The following is a 14,751-nucleotide window of genomic DNA, read 5'->3' as shown; positions in this document are numbered from 1 at the left end:
GCTTGGAATAAGGGAGGATCTAGGTTTAAATCCTAGCTTTTCTGTTATCTAGTTTTGTAAACATTAACAAATTGCTTTTTGTTTATTCACAAGATGTTAAGGTCCAGCTACATACCAGCACAGCACTCTGCGAGTGGTTGAGAATATGGGTTTGAAGAAGTCAGCCATGGCCTTTGCCCTCACAGAACTTCTAGTCTCAGAGCTTCAGCTTCTCTGTCTGTGAAAAGAAAGAATTGAGCCTTTTGTGTTGATGATTATGATGAGTAGTCTGACTCATAATATAGCCCTTTATCCATTTTCAACTGGTTGAGGGGAAAAAAGCTTTCAGAGTGGCAAGGAGTCTTTTTGAAAGAAAGCTTCCAGAAGCAGAAAGTCCTTTTGAAGTCACCAGTCCCCAGAGTTCACTACATGGAAAAGCTTTTATGTTCTCACAGAAGTCAGGCTACTGAGGGTAATGCATAGGCAGCTCTCTCATGGCAGGACAAGCGGCAGATGAGTTTTAACCTGATGCAAGTACAAAAGCAAATTTGGTCCATCTGTTGGCCCCACTTGAGTTGGAGGAGCAAAAAAACCCGAGGTAGGTTCATCTCGTGGGCAGTGACTTTTCAACCACTGGAATATGAAGCTAGGTCCCCCCCCTAAATTGGGTATGCGTGTTTTGTGATATTTAGATAGTCTTGTACTTCTTGTTTTTGTTCTCAGTTTGTGTGTAAAGTAGAAGATTATAAAAAGAAATAACCTCAGGCAGGCAGTATAGTGTATATAGAAACCATAGACTTTGAAAAGTCTCAGTAACTAACGGTATATAACCTTTGGGATGTAGCTGAATTCTCATCAGTTTCTGTTTTTCTAAACTGGGGATCATAATAGCATCTAACAGGAGTGTTTTAAGTATCAATTTATGGTATTCCTACCATGTCTAAACTATTAGCAATGTAGGAATATTGAAATAATGCAGGGTCATTCGAAAATAAAGGTTAAAGTACTCCGTGGTCCTGTAATATGTACATCTGCCTAGTGAATAAAATGGACTCACATGAGATAAGTATGATACAGCCAAAATTTAATGCAGTCTTCAGCTCAGTAACACTTAGTTGACCAGGGAGTTGCTATCCAACTGTACGCTGTATTAATCCAACTAGTGTATTATGTTGAGCTCTGGGCACTACATTTTAAGAGAGAGGTTGGTAAAATGAGGTGTAACCGGAATAGCAAAAAGTTAGAAAACCATGTCATATATGGTAAGGGAAGGAACAAAAATAGTCTGAAAAAGAACGATCCTAAGCCCCTTAAATTAATTTCAGATCTTTAGAGGGTTATCATATAAAAAGAAAAGTTGGATCTAGTTCACAAGAGTACCAAAAGACAAAATTAGGACTAGTAGGTGTAAGTTACAGGGAGAAACATGTTTGATTCAGTGCGAGCAAGCCATTTCTAACCAAGTTGCCCACAAATGGAATGAACTAACTTGTCAGTTGAGAAGTTCTCTCTTTTTTTTTTTTTCAACGTTTTTTATTTATTTTTGGGACAGAGAGAGACAGAGCATGAACGGGGGAGGGGCAGAGAGAGAGGGAGACACAGAATCGGAAACAGGCTCCAGGCTCCGAGCCATCAGCCCAGAGCCTGACGCGGGGCTCGAACTCAGGGACCGCGAGATCGTGACCTGGCTGAAGTCGGACGCTTAACCGACTGCGCCACCCAGGCGCCCCGAGAAGTTCTCTCTTTAGGTGCTTAAGCAGAAGCCAGATGACTGTACATCATGGATTCTATAGAAATGATTCTTGTAACAAGTAGGATATTTTATTTTACAACGCTAAGTTTATATTAATATATTTTAGGTTTACATTACATTCATATGTATATATATGTGTGTGTATATATATAACATTTATATTAACATACTATGTGCTTATAATGTAGCTTTTATGTTATCTTTTAATATATTTCTTTATTATATTTGTATTATAAGAATATTTTGTAGATGATGCAATTGTGGTCTGGCCTACTCTTCACAACACTATAGGAAAGAATGTGGGTTCTGATGCTAGGTACACATGAGTTGGAAGCTTTATCACTTAGTAGCTCTGTGACCTTAAGTTATTAAACCTCTCTGAGGCTAATTTTCCTTATCTGTAGAAGGGAGATACTAATACCCGATATGCAGGGCTATTATGAGGACTAAATGAAAAGCATGCATCTTCTATGAAGACCTCATACAATGCCTGTGCATAGTAGATGATCAGCAAAAGTTAGAGCCTATTGTCTCCTCATGACATAAATGTAATGGACTTAAGAAGTCCCTTTGCACTTCTAGGTGAAGAGCAAACAGCAAATCATGCCCATTATGCTATAAGCAAACTAACAGGAAATCTAGTAGCCTTCTTGTAAGAAATCTATCTTGTAAAGGTTACTGTAAAGAGAAAACACATTAATTATGATAGGAAAAAAAGAAGTCTTACCTTAAATTGGAAAATGTTAAAAAAAATAAATTGGAAAATGTTAGAATGTAACATGCGGGGGAAACCTAAATATTAAGGATATACTCTTCACTCCTGGAAATATACAAAGTAGTGTAAAATAGCGGAGAAAACTGCCTTTACCTTCCAGTAGGTGGCAGACATGACAACCACATTTCTTTATTTCATAAAAGGGTAGGTGGTGGCGTTTTGAGATTAAATTGATGTTCCTCAAGTATTTATATCCATGTTATTTTTCTGTGTTTTATGATTTAACGTATAGTTTAAAATGTTGATTAATTTTGCTTTCATTTTTCAGTGCTAATGAAGGCACGGGACATTTTAAGGTATTTTATTTTCATTTACTTCACAGGAAGACCCTGTAGTACACAATTTGGGAGTCAGATTAGCAATCATGGAGATTGCTTTCAATTCCAGTAGTGTTTTGTGAATAAAAGTGGTAGAAATACGAAGTACGTTCAGTAATGCTGTCATGATAAGTTTATGAGAAAAGAGTTAATACGTAGGGATTTGTTCTTAATACAGGACAGTGGTCTAAGGAAATAGAAGTGAGATATTTCTAAAATTCTAAAACCAAATACTAGGATAATTTGGTGATTTAAAAAAATGTTTCAAAGCATTTCTTGCATAGTTGGCATTCGGTTAAATATGAGCTTAAATTTTTATTTGCACATAACATTTTGGGCTCAAGGTAACCTGCCCTAACTTGTAACTTCATTTACTGAATTTTTAGAAGTAAGAATGAACTCCTTTGTAACATACATAAGTTCAGAGTTGTCTTAAAGGCTCTATTATCACAGGTCCCATTGTACACAGTGTTGCTCCTATAGGATGAGTCATTCAGGAAAAGCTAACTTTTTTTTTTTTGAAAGGGTAACTTTTTAAAAAGGGTTAAGTCAGGCCTTATACTTACTTGGGATTGTAAATATATAAGGAAATAGCTTTGATCTGTTTGGATTTTTAGTGACTTTGTCAAAGTCTGTACTAACACTTGGGTGGATTATATCTGGTTCGGTATACTGTTTTGTGAATACAGTTGCTGAGAGACATGAACTACAGCATAGGAATAGGTGGATACTTCTGTGGATGAAGTATATTATAGATGTTTCCTAGAGATCAGAGTGATGGAGGGGATGCAGTGTTAAGTCTGGTAACTTTGAATTTATTCTAAGTTGTAAAAAATCAAATTTATGGCAATTAACTTTAGGAAGTTCTTTCATAGTAGTGTGGTAAGTGGGAAAGTGGCATATAAGTTTCTGTATGGGTCAAGTATAGTGTCCTATGCTCCTAGAGTTTGCTAAAGATATTTGTCCAATCATCTGTAGTAGCCAGACACCCAAGAGAGTGTAAAAACTTCATGAAGAAAGAACTAGAAATTAATTAGCCTGTTGCTTCCACAAAAGCATATGGACCTAGAATATTTAAGTAGTTCCAATCCTAACACATTAGAAAAACATGACAATACCACCTGTAAAGTATTCTTGCCAAAACAAACAAATGTTATGCTAATCACACTCCTAGATTTAAATTACTAATTTACAAGAAATCCAGGGATGTTAAATGACACTGTAGGAATATAATAAGCCAAATCTAGACAATGAAACAATTCTGTTTGTTCAGAATAAAAGGGAGAGGTGAAGAGGGAACATATAGATAGGATGATTAATTAAAAGAGACTCAAGGGATGTAACTAACTACAATGTATGGAGTTTATTTGGATTTGATTTGAAAAATGAACTGTAAAAAATTTATGAAAAAATAGCCCCAAATTGGAAACACCCCAAATATCCATTAATTGATTAATGAATAAACACAGTATGATATATCCATACAACAGAGTATTATTTGGCAATAAAAAGGAATCGAGTACTGATACATGCTACAACATGGATGAAGTTTTAAAATATGTTAAATGAAAGAAGCCAGGCACATATGCATGATTCCATTTGTGTGAAATGTCTAGAGCAGAGAAATTCATAGTAACAAAGTATTATAGATTGGTGGTCGCCATAGTCTCAGGGCAAAGGGAGAAACTGGGAGTGATTTCTAATTGGTGTGGGGTTTCTTTTTGGATGATGAAGGTGTTCTGAAATTAGATAGTGGTGATGAGTTGCACAATTCTACCAATAAACTAAAAACCATGGAATTGTATACTTTAAAATGGTGAATTTAATGATATATGAATTATATATCAATAAAGCTGTAAAACTTTTAAAAAGTAAGCCAAGATCTGATGGAAACTTTGAATAGAATTATTGTTCATAATATATTTAGGGTATGTATTTTGAGAGTATAAAAAATGTATCGATAAAAATACATGCATAAATTGGAATTTTAGTTTGAGTCCATATTTGGTTTAAATTTTTTTCATGAAATCTGTGTTTTATTATTTTCTCTTTAATGGTAGCCCTAAAAAGAGTAAAATCATTTCCTGCTGGGTGAGAAAATTGAGACAATGGGTGAAATTTGAACATATACTAGAAATTTTTTGATATCAAGGGATTTTACAGTATGATAATGGTATTATGTGTTTTTAAAGAGCTCTTACCTTTCAGGGATACATACTGAAGTATTTACAAATGAAATAATACATCTGGGGTTTGCTTCAAAACTAATGGGGGCAGGAAGTAGTTGCAGTAGGAAATGAGTGGGGTATATTTAAAACAAAATTGGCCTTGAGTTGGTAAAGCTAAGTGATGGTATATAGGAGTTTGATGATACTATTCTCTTATAGTTTTGAGGCATTAAATTTTCAGTTTTAATTGATGATACAGATGTTAATTTATAGGTTTTATGGCTATGAGAGGTGATGATGAATCTGTTGGTTCATATCTTTGAGTTTAAATAGATATATCTGAGCAGATTGTTAAACTCTTTACCATGTAGACCTGTAGCATGAAAGTCATAAAGCCTATTTGCTATATTCAATTTCAAAGTGTTTCACAAGACAGTAATATAGTCCCGATAATTTTTCTCAGGAGTCATTTTTTTTAACTTTTAATTATGAAAAATTTTAAACATAGTGAAAAGTAGAACCTCCCTGTCACCCAGCTTTACCAGTTAATTAATGGCCAATTTAATCTGTACCTCTGTCCACTTCCCTATTATACTGAAACAAGTCCCCAGCATTTTGCCACTTCATCTGTAAATATTTTAGTATTTAAAAAAAATTTTTTTTATTACTTATTTTTTTTTTTAATGTTTTTAATGTTTATTTAATTTTGAGACAGAGAGAGACACAGCATGAGCAGGGAAGGGGCAGAGAGAGAGGTAGACACAGAATGTGAAGCAGGCTCCAGGCTCTGAGCTGTCAGCACAGAGCCCGACGCGGGGCTCGAACTCACAAACTGTGAGATAGTGACCCGAGCTGAAGTCCGACGCCCAACCAACTGAGCCACCCAGGCGCCCCATATTACTTATTTTTGAGAGAGAGAGAGACCGAGCCCGAGCAGGGAAAGTGGCAGAGAGAGAGAGAGGGAGACACAAAATCCAAAGCAGCCTCCAGGCTCTGAGCTGTCAGCACAGAGCCCAATGTGGGGCCTGAACCCATGAGCTGTGAGATCATGACCTGAATCGAAGTTGTACACTTAACATATTTCAGTATTCTTGAAAGAAGAGTCTCTTTTTTTTAATGACCATGTATCATACCAAAAAAAAAAAAGTTACAAAAGCGTCATTGTCATGAAAGATAAAAATAAAGTGGCAGAGCTATTCTTTATTAAAGATTACAGAAACATAACAAAATGCAATGTGTGATCCTTCACTGATATAAGAACAATTTACAATGGGTATTAGACAATTTATAAAAGAATTTGGACTATTTAGATAATTGTGTTGTATTAATGTTAAATTCCTGAATATTATATATGTTTCATGATAATTATATTGTAGTTATACAGGAGAGTCCCTTTATTCTGAGAAAATAATTGCTAATATGTTTAGGAGTAAAATATCTCAGTGTATGCACATAAATCATGTGGTCCAATAAAAAATTAACATGCACATATACATACATGCATATAGATTAGAAGAGATAAAGCAAATACCGCAATATATCAACAGTTTGTAAATTAGGTGAAAGCTATCTGGGTCTTCATGGTACTATCTTAAAACCTTGTATGTTAGTCATTTTACAAAAGGTTGGGGGTGGTGAATGAGATAAATTAACAATATTTTTAAGCTTGTTTATCTATTTTGAGACAGAGAAAAAGCAGCGGAGGGGCAGAGAGAGAAGACGAGAGAGAGAGAATCCCAAGCAGGCTCCACTCTGTCAGCACAGAGCCTGATGCAGTGCGTGATTTCACGATCTGTGAGATCATGACTTGAACTGAAATCATGTCAGATGCTTAACTGACTGAGCTCCCCAGGTGCCTCCAAATAACAGTTTCTTACTGTGAAGTATCTATTCGTTGTTCAAATTTTTCATTGCGTCAATTACAGTGGGTGTTTCTCTCTCTCGCTCTCTTTTTTTTTAAGTTGGTGTATTTTAAGAGAGAGTGTGTGTGAGTGGGGAAGAGGCAGAGAGAGATGGAGAGAGAATCCCAAGCAGGCTCTGCACTGTCAGCACAGAGCCCATTGTGGGGCTAGAACCCCACATGTGGGATCATGACCTGAGCTGAAACCAAGAGCTGGTCGCTTAACCAACTGAGCCACCTAGGCACCCCACTTTTTTTTTTTTTTAAACACTTTAAGTCAGGATCCAGATTAAGTTCACACATTGTGATTGGATATGAATGTCTTCAAATCTTTAGGTTTTCCATTTCTTTTTTTCTTGCAGTTGTTGATGAAAAGGAGTCATTTGTCCTGTAGTTTTCTATAGATTGGGTTTTGATGTTGTATCACTATGGTATAATTTGGCATGTTCTTCTGTGTTCTATCTTTCCCATAAACTGATAGTTAAGTTCAGAGTGTTGATCATACAGGTTTGATTTGAAGGGATCAAGAATACGTCATAGGTGGTGTTTCTGTCTGTCTAGAGGCACATAATATCTGGTTGTCTAGATCTCTTTATGTTAGCAACCATTGGTGCTCAGTGTCTAAGCCCATTAGCTTAATAAGGTTTGGAAAATAATGCTATCATTCCTCTTTTTTTAAGATTTTAATTTAAAATAATCTCTGCATCCAATGTGGGACTCAAACTCACAACCTCAAGATCCAGAGTCGCATGCTCCACTGACTAAGCCAGTGAGGCCCCCCTGCCCCCACTTCTTTCACTAGTTAAAATACCTTTATAAAGAGAAACTTCCTTTCCTCTATTTGGTTAGCCAGTGGAATCGTTTTTGTAGGAAAGGCAAGATAAATGCTTGATTCTTTCCCTTTACTTACCAAGCTCAGAGTAATGAGTTGGTTCATGAGCGTACTCCAGTCTTGACCAAATCAAATAGGTTTTCTTGTTTTTGTTTTTACTTTAGTGTGAACTCCTAAATTTAAACATATTTGTGATTTAAACCTATTTTATTTATTACCTTTATTGATGTTCCAATTGTCCTATCATAGGTATCATAGTCTGTAATACTTTCTTGCTATCTGATATGACAAGATGTTCTGTGTTCAACTTGTACATCTCTTGTCCCCCAGACATGGAATTAGTCCTTTCTCCAAGGTGTCCTAGTTCCTTTTGGTGGGTTTTTTTTTTTCCCTTAATGTTTGTTTATTTTTGAGAGAAGGAGAGGGAGACTGAATACCCAAAGCAGGCTCTGTGCTGACAGCAGAGAGCCCAATGTGGGGCTCAAACCCACAAATTGCAAGATCATGACCTGAGCTGAAGTCAGACGCTTAACCAACTGAGCCACCCAGGTGTCACCCCTTTTGGTGGTTTTTAAAAATCAATCTGGCTACTGGGGGTTCACCTACCTATCGGGTACATAACAGTTTCTAGGCCTTTTCAGTTGACAGAAATAGGAATTTTTTCAAGGTAAAGTGTAATTATGAGTTGGTATCATCTCTTTAAAAGATCTGTTTAGTGGTATGCATTATCTAAAGCAAGAAAATAACTGTTTCCTAAATCTCCCTACAGATCTAAACTAGCTTATTCAACTTTCTTATAAAATTGGCCTTTTGTGTTATAGATGGTAGGGAAGATTGCTGTCTGTGCTTAATTTCAAAGAGGTATAAATCTGGATTTTTTTTTTCCTATTTACAGATGGTAGGAGACTATGAGGTGTAGCAGAAAAGATAAGAGTTGACTATGTAGTTGAGAACTGTTCTAGAGCTTTAAGCAAAACAACAAAAACAAAAAACCCAAATTGTCTTCTAAAAAACTGAATGTGAATTATATGGAGGAAAAATCCAGTTAACTTGTGAACCTGGGGCATGAGGACTAAGTCAGCCACATGAGAACCCTGGCTTTGAAAGCCAAGACACGTTTTTTTCTCTTTCAGGTGTTGGCAGATCTCATAATTCTGTTCTAGGTGATCTAAAAAGTACAGTATTGGGGCATCTGAGTGGGTGGCTCAGGCGGTTAAGCCGTCTGACTTCAGCTTGGTCATGATCTCACAGTTGGTGAGTTCAAGCCCCACATCAGGCTCTCTGCTATTATCACAGAGCCTGCTTTCAATTCTCTGTCTCTGTCTCTCTCTCTCTCTCTCTGTCTCTCTCTGTCTCTCTCTCTCTGTCCCTCTGATGCTTGCTCACTCTCTCAAAAATAAACATTTTTTAAAAAGTTAAAAAGTAATAGTGTTTATAACTTTAGCTAAGTTGGATTAATTTTAACAAACGCCTGGGGTGAGGTGTTCACTAAGAATTTAGAAATGAGAGAAATTGGACTGTCCTCTGCTGGTATACCTGAGGTAAGCCCAGGGAATTAACCTTCAGAAATGCTCTCTAGTTCAGCTGAGCGTCTGACTTTTGATTTCCGCTCAGGTCGTGATCCCAGGGTTGTGGGATCAAGCCCTGTGTCCAGCTCCATGCTGAGTTGTGGAGCATGCTTAAGATTCTCTCTCCCTCTGTCCATCTACCCCACTCATTTGCTCTTTCTCTAAAAAAAAAAAAACAAAAACAAAAACAAAAAAACACTGGTCGCCAGACAGGCATAGCTAGATAATTCAGAATAGCAGCTTCTCAAGGTCCTTGATAGGATTCTTATGCTAACCAGTGCCACCTACAATGAGATATTTTCTTGGGGACTCCACCTGGGGCACGGCTGTACCTCCTTAGACTGCTTTAGCTTTGTGAGATGATTCCTGTACTTACAAAAAAAGAGCGTGAAACTTTGCCATTTTTGTCTAGATTGTATCAGCACCCCATAACCATGGGATGAGGGTCTCTTATATAGACTTTCTTATGTAAGAGTCAAGTTCTTTTACATAAAGAGTGAAATGATCACAACACACCAGTAGTAAATATGTGCCAGGAATTGTTAATAGTTATTTACGTACATTAACTCACCTTCCTCTTGATAAAATCTGTGAGGTGTAGTAGGTGCTATTATTATCTCTTTTACAAATGGGGAGAGAAAGGTTCATCATCTTGCCCAAAGACTTAGGGCTAGACAATGGCAGAACCAGGGTTTAAACCCAGGGGGTCTGTTTCTGGAGTATCTGTGCTTAACACCTATGCTGTCTGCTGCACTATGGTAATAAGGGGTAGTGTTACTATAAGGGAATATCTTAAGGAACCAAACTACAGATAAGAAAGCTGAGTGCTGTTATTTGAGACAAACGTGCACCTAACCTAATGTTCATGTATTCCTAAAAGGTACCCTTTTAGTTCTGATTGCCTCAGCTTTTCCTTTGTGTTAGAGAGTAACATCCTTAAAACTGCCTTGGAGATGGAGTACCTGGCTAAGTGTTAGCTTTTCCTTTAAAACCCTGTGGCGTCTCCCCTATCACCTTAGACCATCGGATCAGATTCCAGCCACATATGTCTAGATGTCAGTCTTTTTATTTTCCTCTCAAAAAAGAAAACCGTTTATTTTGGAAAATGTCACACACAGAAATAGACAGAATGGTAAAATGAATGCCCATGTACACGCTCAGCTTCAGTAATTATAAACTCACGGCCAATCTCGTTTTATCTATGTCTTCACCACTTCTCACAATTTTAAAGCAAATCTGAGACATTTTTATCAGTAAATCAGATTTGTTTCTAAGAGATAAGGACTTTTTACAAACAGCATAGGGATACTACAGTTTTGAAAACTAATAGTAATTCCTTAATCAAATATCCACATGCTACTTAAATTTCCAAAATTATCTCATGAAAATTATTGTATAGGTTTGTTTAAATCAGGACCCAAATGCGATCCATACATTGTAATTGGTTGACATATCTCTTATTTATATTCTTCACATCTTTTTCAGTCTAGACGTTCCTTCGCCATCTTGTTCTTTTTTTCCCTTGCAGTTTTTTTGTTGAGGATGCTAGATTGTTTTAGACACAATTTAGTCTTAGATATTCTCTCTCTGTCAATACATTTTACTCTAAGTTTTATTTTTGATGAGGTATTAAACCAGTAAGCTTTTCTATTAAAAAAAATTATTGACATACTTTTCAGAGGGGAAGCTAAGCAAAAATTCCTTTTTTCTTCTTTGGTAGGTAAATGAGCTCAAATTTCATAGTAATTTTTTTCATAAATCTGTTGAACATCTTTATTTTAAAATTTGCTTTATGATTTATACATTGTATGTATTCATTCTGAAAATATTTATTTATGTTTATTTTTGTAGCCCTTGGAAAAGAAGTTTGTCCGAGTTTCTGGAGAAGCAACTATTGGGCATGTAGAAAAATTCCTCAGAAGAAAAATGGGTCTTGATCCAGCTTGTCAGGTAGAGTATATGTGTGTAAAAGGACAGATGAAGCTGTGAGATTACCTTTAGTATACTGAAGAAATGCTAAAAAGGATTGCATGCTGTGACTTTTATGATGTGCAGATAATGTAAATGCTAATTAAATATTGGGACACAGTGATTCCAGCCCCACTTGAATCACATTTGACCAACTGTCTGCTTCTCACTGGCATTGGTGACTGACTACCTGTCAGTGTCAGAGAAGAGCTGAGGATACGAGCCTCGCTTCCCCAAGGCTGTCTCTTTGATAGTGCAGAAGGTTGTTTATCACCCATCCTCTTCTCTTCAGAGGACATCCTTGCGTTTGTGACAAGCTAGGTCCAAGACACCTAGAAAAGTGACATAGCTGTCTAATAGAGACCCTATTTGTTTTTTGAGCATTAGGAAAGATCTCCCATTCTAGCCATGTAATATGTTCTTGTTATAAGGTAGAAACTCGAACCTCATGTATTGTTGAACATAAAGTTTAAATAGAATGTGGGTCACTGACGCGCACATCTATATAGTTTTGCTCTTTCATTACTTAAATTTTAAAGAGGATTTTATTCTCCATCATGTGTAAAATTTGAAGTAATAATTTTTATTTAAAACACTATTTGCTATTAAGTTAACAGATATTTCTCATGGCAACTGAAAACTGGAAATAACTTACCTGGCCACCTTGTAGCCACAGCTTACCTGAGGTTATTGCTAGTCTTCTGGTAACTAACTAGATGGGGCGCCTGGGTGGCTCATTTGGTTAAGTGTCCAACTTCGGCTCAGGTTGTGATCTCGCAGTTCATGAGTTCGAGCCTAGAGTTGGGCTGTGTGCTGGCAGCTCCGAGCCTGGAGCCTGTTTCAGATTCTGTGTCTCCCTCTTTCTCTGCCCCTCCCCCACTCATATTCTGTCTCTGTCTCTCTCTTTGTCTCAAAAATAAATATTAAAAAAAAAAAAAAGGTAACTTATTAGAGACCCCTGGACAAAGAATTGTAAGTGATCCAATAACAGTCTATTATTTCTAAAAGCAGAATTCAGAAGAGTGGCACCTGATTATATAAAGTAAGAAATGCCACCCAAGAGGGCTTTCTGTAGGGTATAGATTACTTCCTCTATGACTAGATACTGATCAGAACAGAATTACCATTTATAAGTTTCATATTTGGTGTTTTAAGAAATGTGGTTGCCAAATTGGTTTGGCTGTGTAAAAATGTAGGTTTTTTTCTTTCATATCATAGAATTCAAGGGTTTCAGCATTTTGAAATAAAATTTTATATATGTACGTATATATACATATATACACATATATTTTATATATGTGTGTGTATATACGTGTTTATTTTTGAGAGAGAGAGAGACTGCAAGTGGGGGAGGGTCAGAGAGAGGGGGACAGAGGATCCAAAGCAGGCTTTGTGTTGACAGCAGTGAGCCTGATGTGGAGCTCGAACTCATGAACTGCAAGATTATGATCTGAGCTGAAGTCAGATGTTCAACCAACTGAGCCACCTCGGCACCCCTGAAATAAAATTCTATAAAATTTGTCTTCAACATTTAACTTTCTGTCAGTTCTTGGCTTTCTCGGTAAATATTTCTTTCCTATTCAGGGACTATATAGGTGGTAACACTTATAAATTACTATTTCACCAAAATGTTGAAATGATGGAACAGAAACCTATCAAATATGCAGATTGTGACTAAAATTGTTTAGACCTTCTAAATCCAAGAGAGAGTAAACAAGAGTTACTTCTAATATGAACAGAACATTGAGCTAGTTAACCATTAATCAAAATAAAATGCTTGGTGAACCCAGTCACTTGAGCCTGCTATGCTGATCTTCTTTAAACCAGTTATTCCCAAGTAGGAAATGTGTGCTCTGTTTATAGGTATGTGGCCTTCACTTAAGGTTATTTCTAGCAGGAGTGAATGATTACTACAGGACTGTTAAGTAATAAACTACCTTTAAAGTTATTTGTGGCATACCAAAATAAAAAAGGAAGACAATTCTGAAAGATTACAAAAATACAGATCATGTATTCTTACAAGAGATTTAAGTTAATTCAAAATCAGAAATCAGTAATTGTGTGGATAGATTCCATCACATAGAAATCCGAGTGCCTGTGGATTACTGTGGTTGAGTCAATGGTATATTGAACTCATGTCTTCTTTTATTTTGTCTTATAGCTACTCTTGTGTTCCTTCGTACACTGTTTGATCGTCAGATCTTATTTTTGTTTTATGAAACGAGACTTAGAAAATAAACATCATATTGATCACTAAAAATTCTTTATGTAGAGTAAGTGATGTTAGATTTTATCGTTAATCCTACCATAATTAATTCCATCTTAAAAGATAGGTTATTTATTTAGGATATGAACTTAACCTTGCTATTAAATTGTTTCCAAATCAATTTTTAAACAGACTCTAATGCATCATATGGTATGTCCCTATCATTTATTTATTACCTATTGATGCTAAATTGAGCATCTATGTACTTGGCCTTAAGAGTACAAAGATGAGAGAGAAAATTTATGCCACCAAGGGACTTGGTTGTAGCGAAGATATACAAGAAAACAACTGAATGACAATAGGATATGATGAGTGTGACAAGAGTGCAAGAGTGAATGATTTAACTCTGGAGGAGTCAAAGAATGGACTTGAAGAATGTATAGGAATTTGCCAGACGAAGAAAAAAGACTTTCTGTCAAAGAAGAGCATGTGTGAACAAGTATGCTACTAGCTCATTCAGTGAAAAATCCTATCTTGGAATCTGTAGTGTGATCTTGCTTGTAAAAAAAAAAAAGGGGGGGGTGGTGGTTTGGGGCCCCTCGGTGGCTCAGTCGGTTAAGCGTCCAACTTCAGCTCAGGTCATGATCTTAGGGTTCATGAATTCAAGCCCCACGTTGGTCTCTGTGCTGACGGCTCAGAGCCTGGAGCCTGCTTTTGATTCTGTGTCTCTGTCTCTCCCCGCCCCTCCCCTGCTTGCACACTGTCTCTCTCTCTCTGTCTCAAAAATAAACGTTGAAAATTTTTTTTATATGGGTTAAAAAAAAAAAAAGATACAGGTTTTTCCTGCCTTCTTAGACTACCCTCACAGTCTGATTTCTGCTCTGAGGTTAGAAACATTACAGTTAACCTTTCTGCCTGAGACTTAGCTACTCCAGAGGTAGAAAGATTATACAGGAAAAGAGTTAATAAAGCAAACCTGAGGTTGCTCTCTTTAGAAGGGACTGCTTCTACAGTTGGCCCTTGCCTACCTAGCATTTTGGCTTGCAGAAAGTTCCCAGTAAGGGTGTTTCACCATGCCTACACCATACAATGGATCTGTGATGAATACCTGCTTTCCTTCTGGGAGTCTGGAGCTTAGTACTTGTTACAGGCAGAGAATGCCAACATGAACAGCCCTCAGTAAAAACCCTGTACTCTGAACTTCAAATGGGCTTCCCTGGGCAGAAACATTGCACAAGTGGGCTGCATTTCCAGTGCTAGGAAAAGGAGTACTCTGGGTGTATCT

The 14,751-nt window shown here is 36.8% G+C and overlaps 1 protein-coding gene across 1 annotated transcript in view; it reads left to right on the top strand.

Annotated features, from left to right (window-relative positions):
* PCGF6 (polycomb group ring finger 6) overlaps positions 1-14,751 on the top strand; it is a 37,717-nt gene that overhangs the window by 8,705 nt on the left and 14,261 nt on the right. The window contains exons 7-8 of the mRNA XM_043597422.1: positions 2,776-2,803; positions 11,144-11,242. Coding sequence (XP_043453357.1) covers positions 2,776-2,803; positions 11,144-11,242 — 127 coding nt within the window. The remainder of the gene's footprint in view (positions 1-2,775; positions 2,804-11,143; positions 11,243-14,751) is intronic.

This window comes from Prionailurus bengalensis, chromosome D2, assembly GCF_016509475.1.
Source record: "Prionailurus bengalensis isolate Pbe53 chromosome D2, Fcat_Pben_1.1_paternal_pri, whole genome shotgun sequence".
Classification (NCBI taxonomy): domain Eukaryota; kingdom Metazoa; phylum Chordata; class Mammalia; order Carnivora; family Felidae; genus Prionailurus; species Prionailurus bengalensis.
This window is presented reverse-complemented; position numbering and strand designations above follow the sequence as displayed.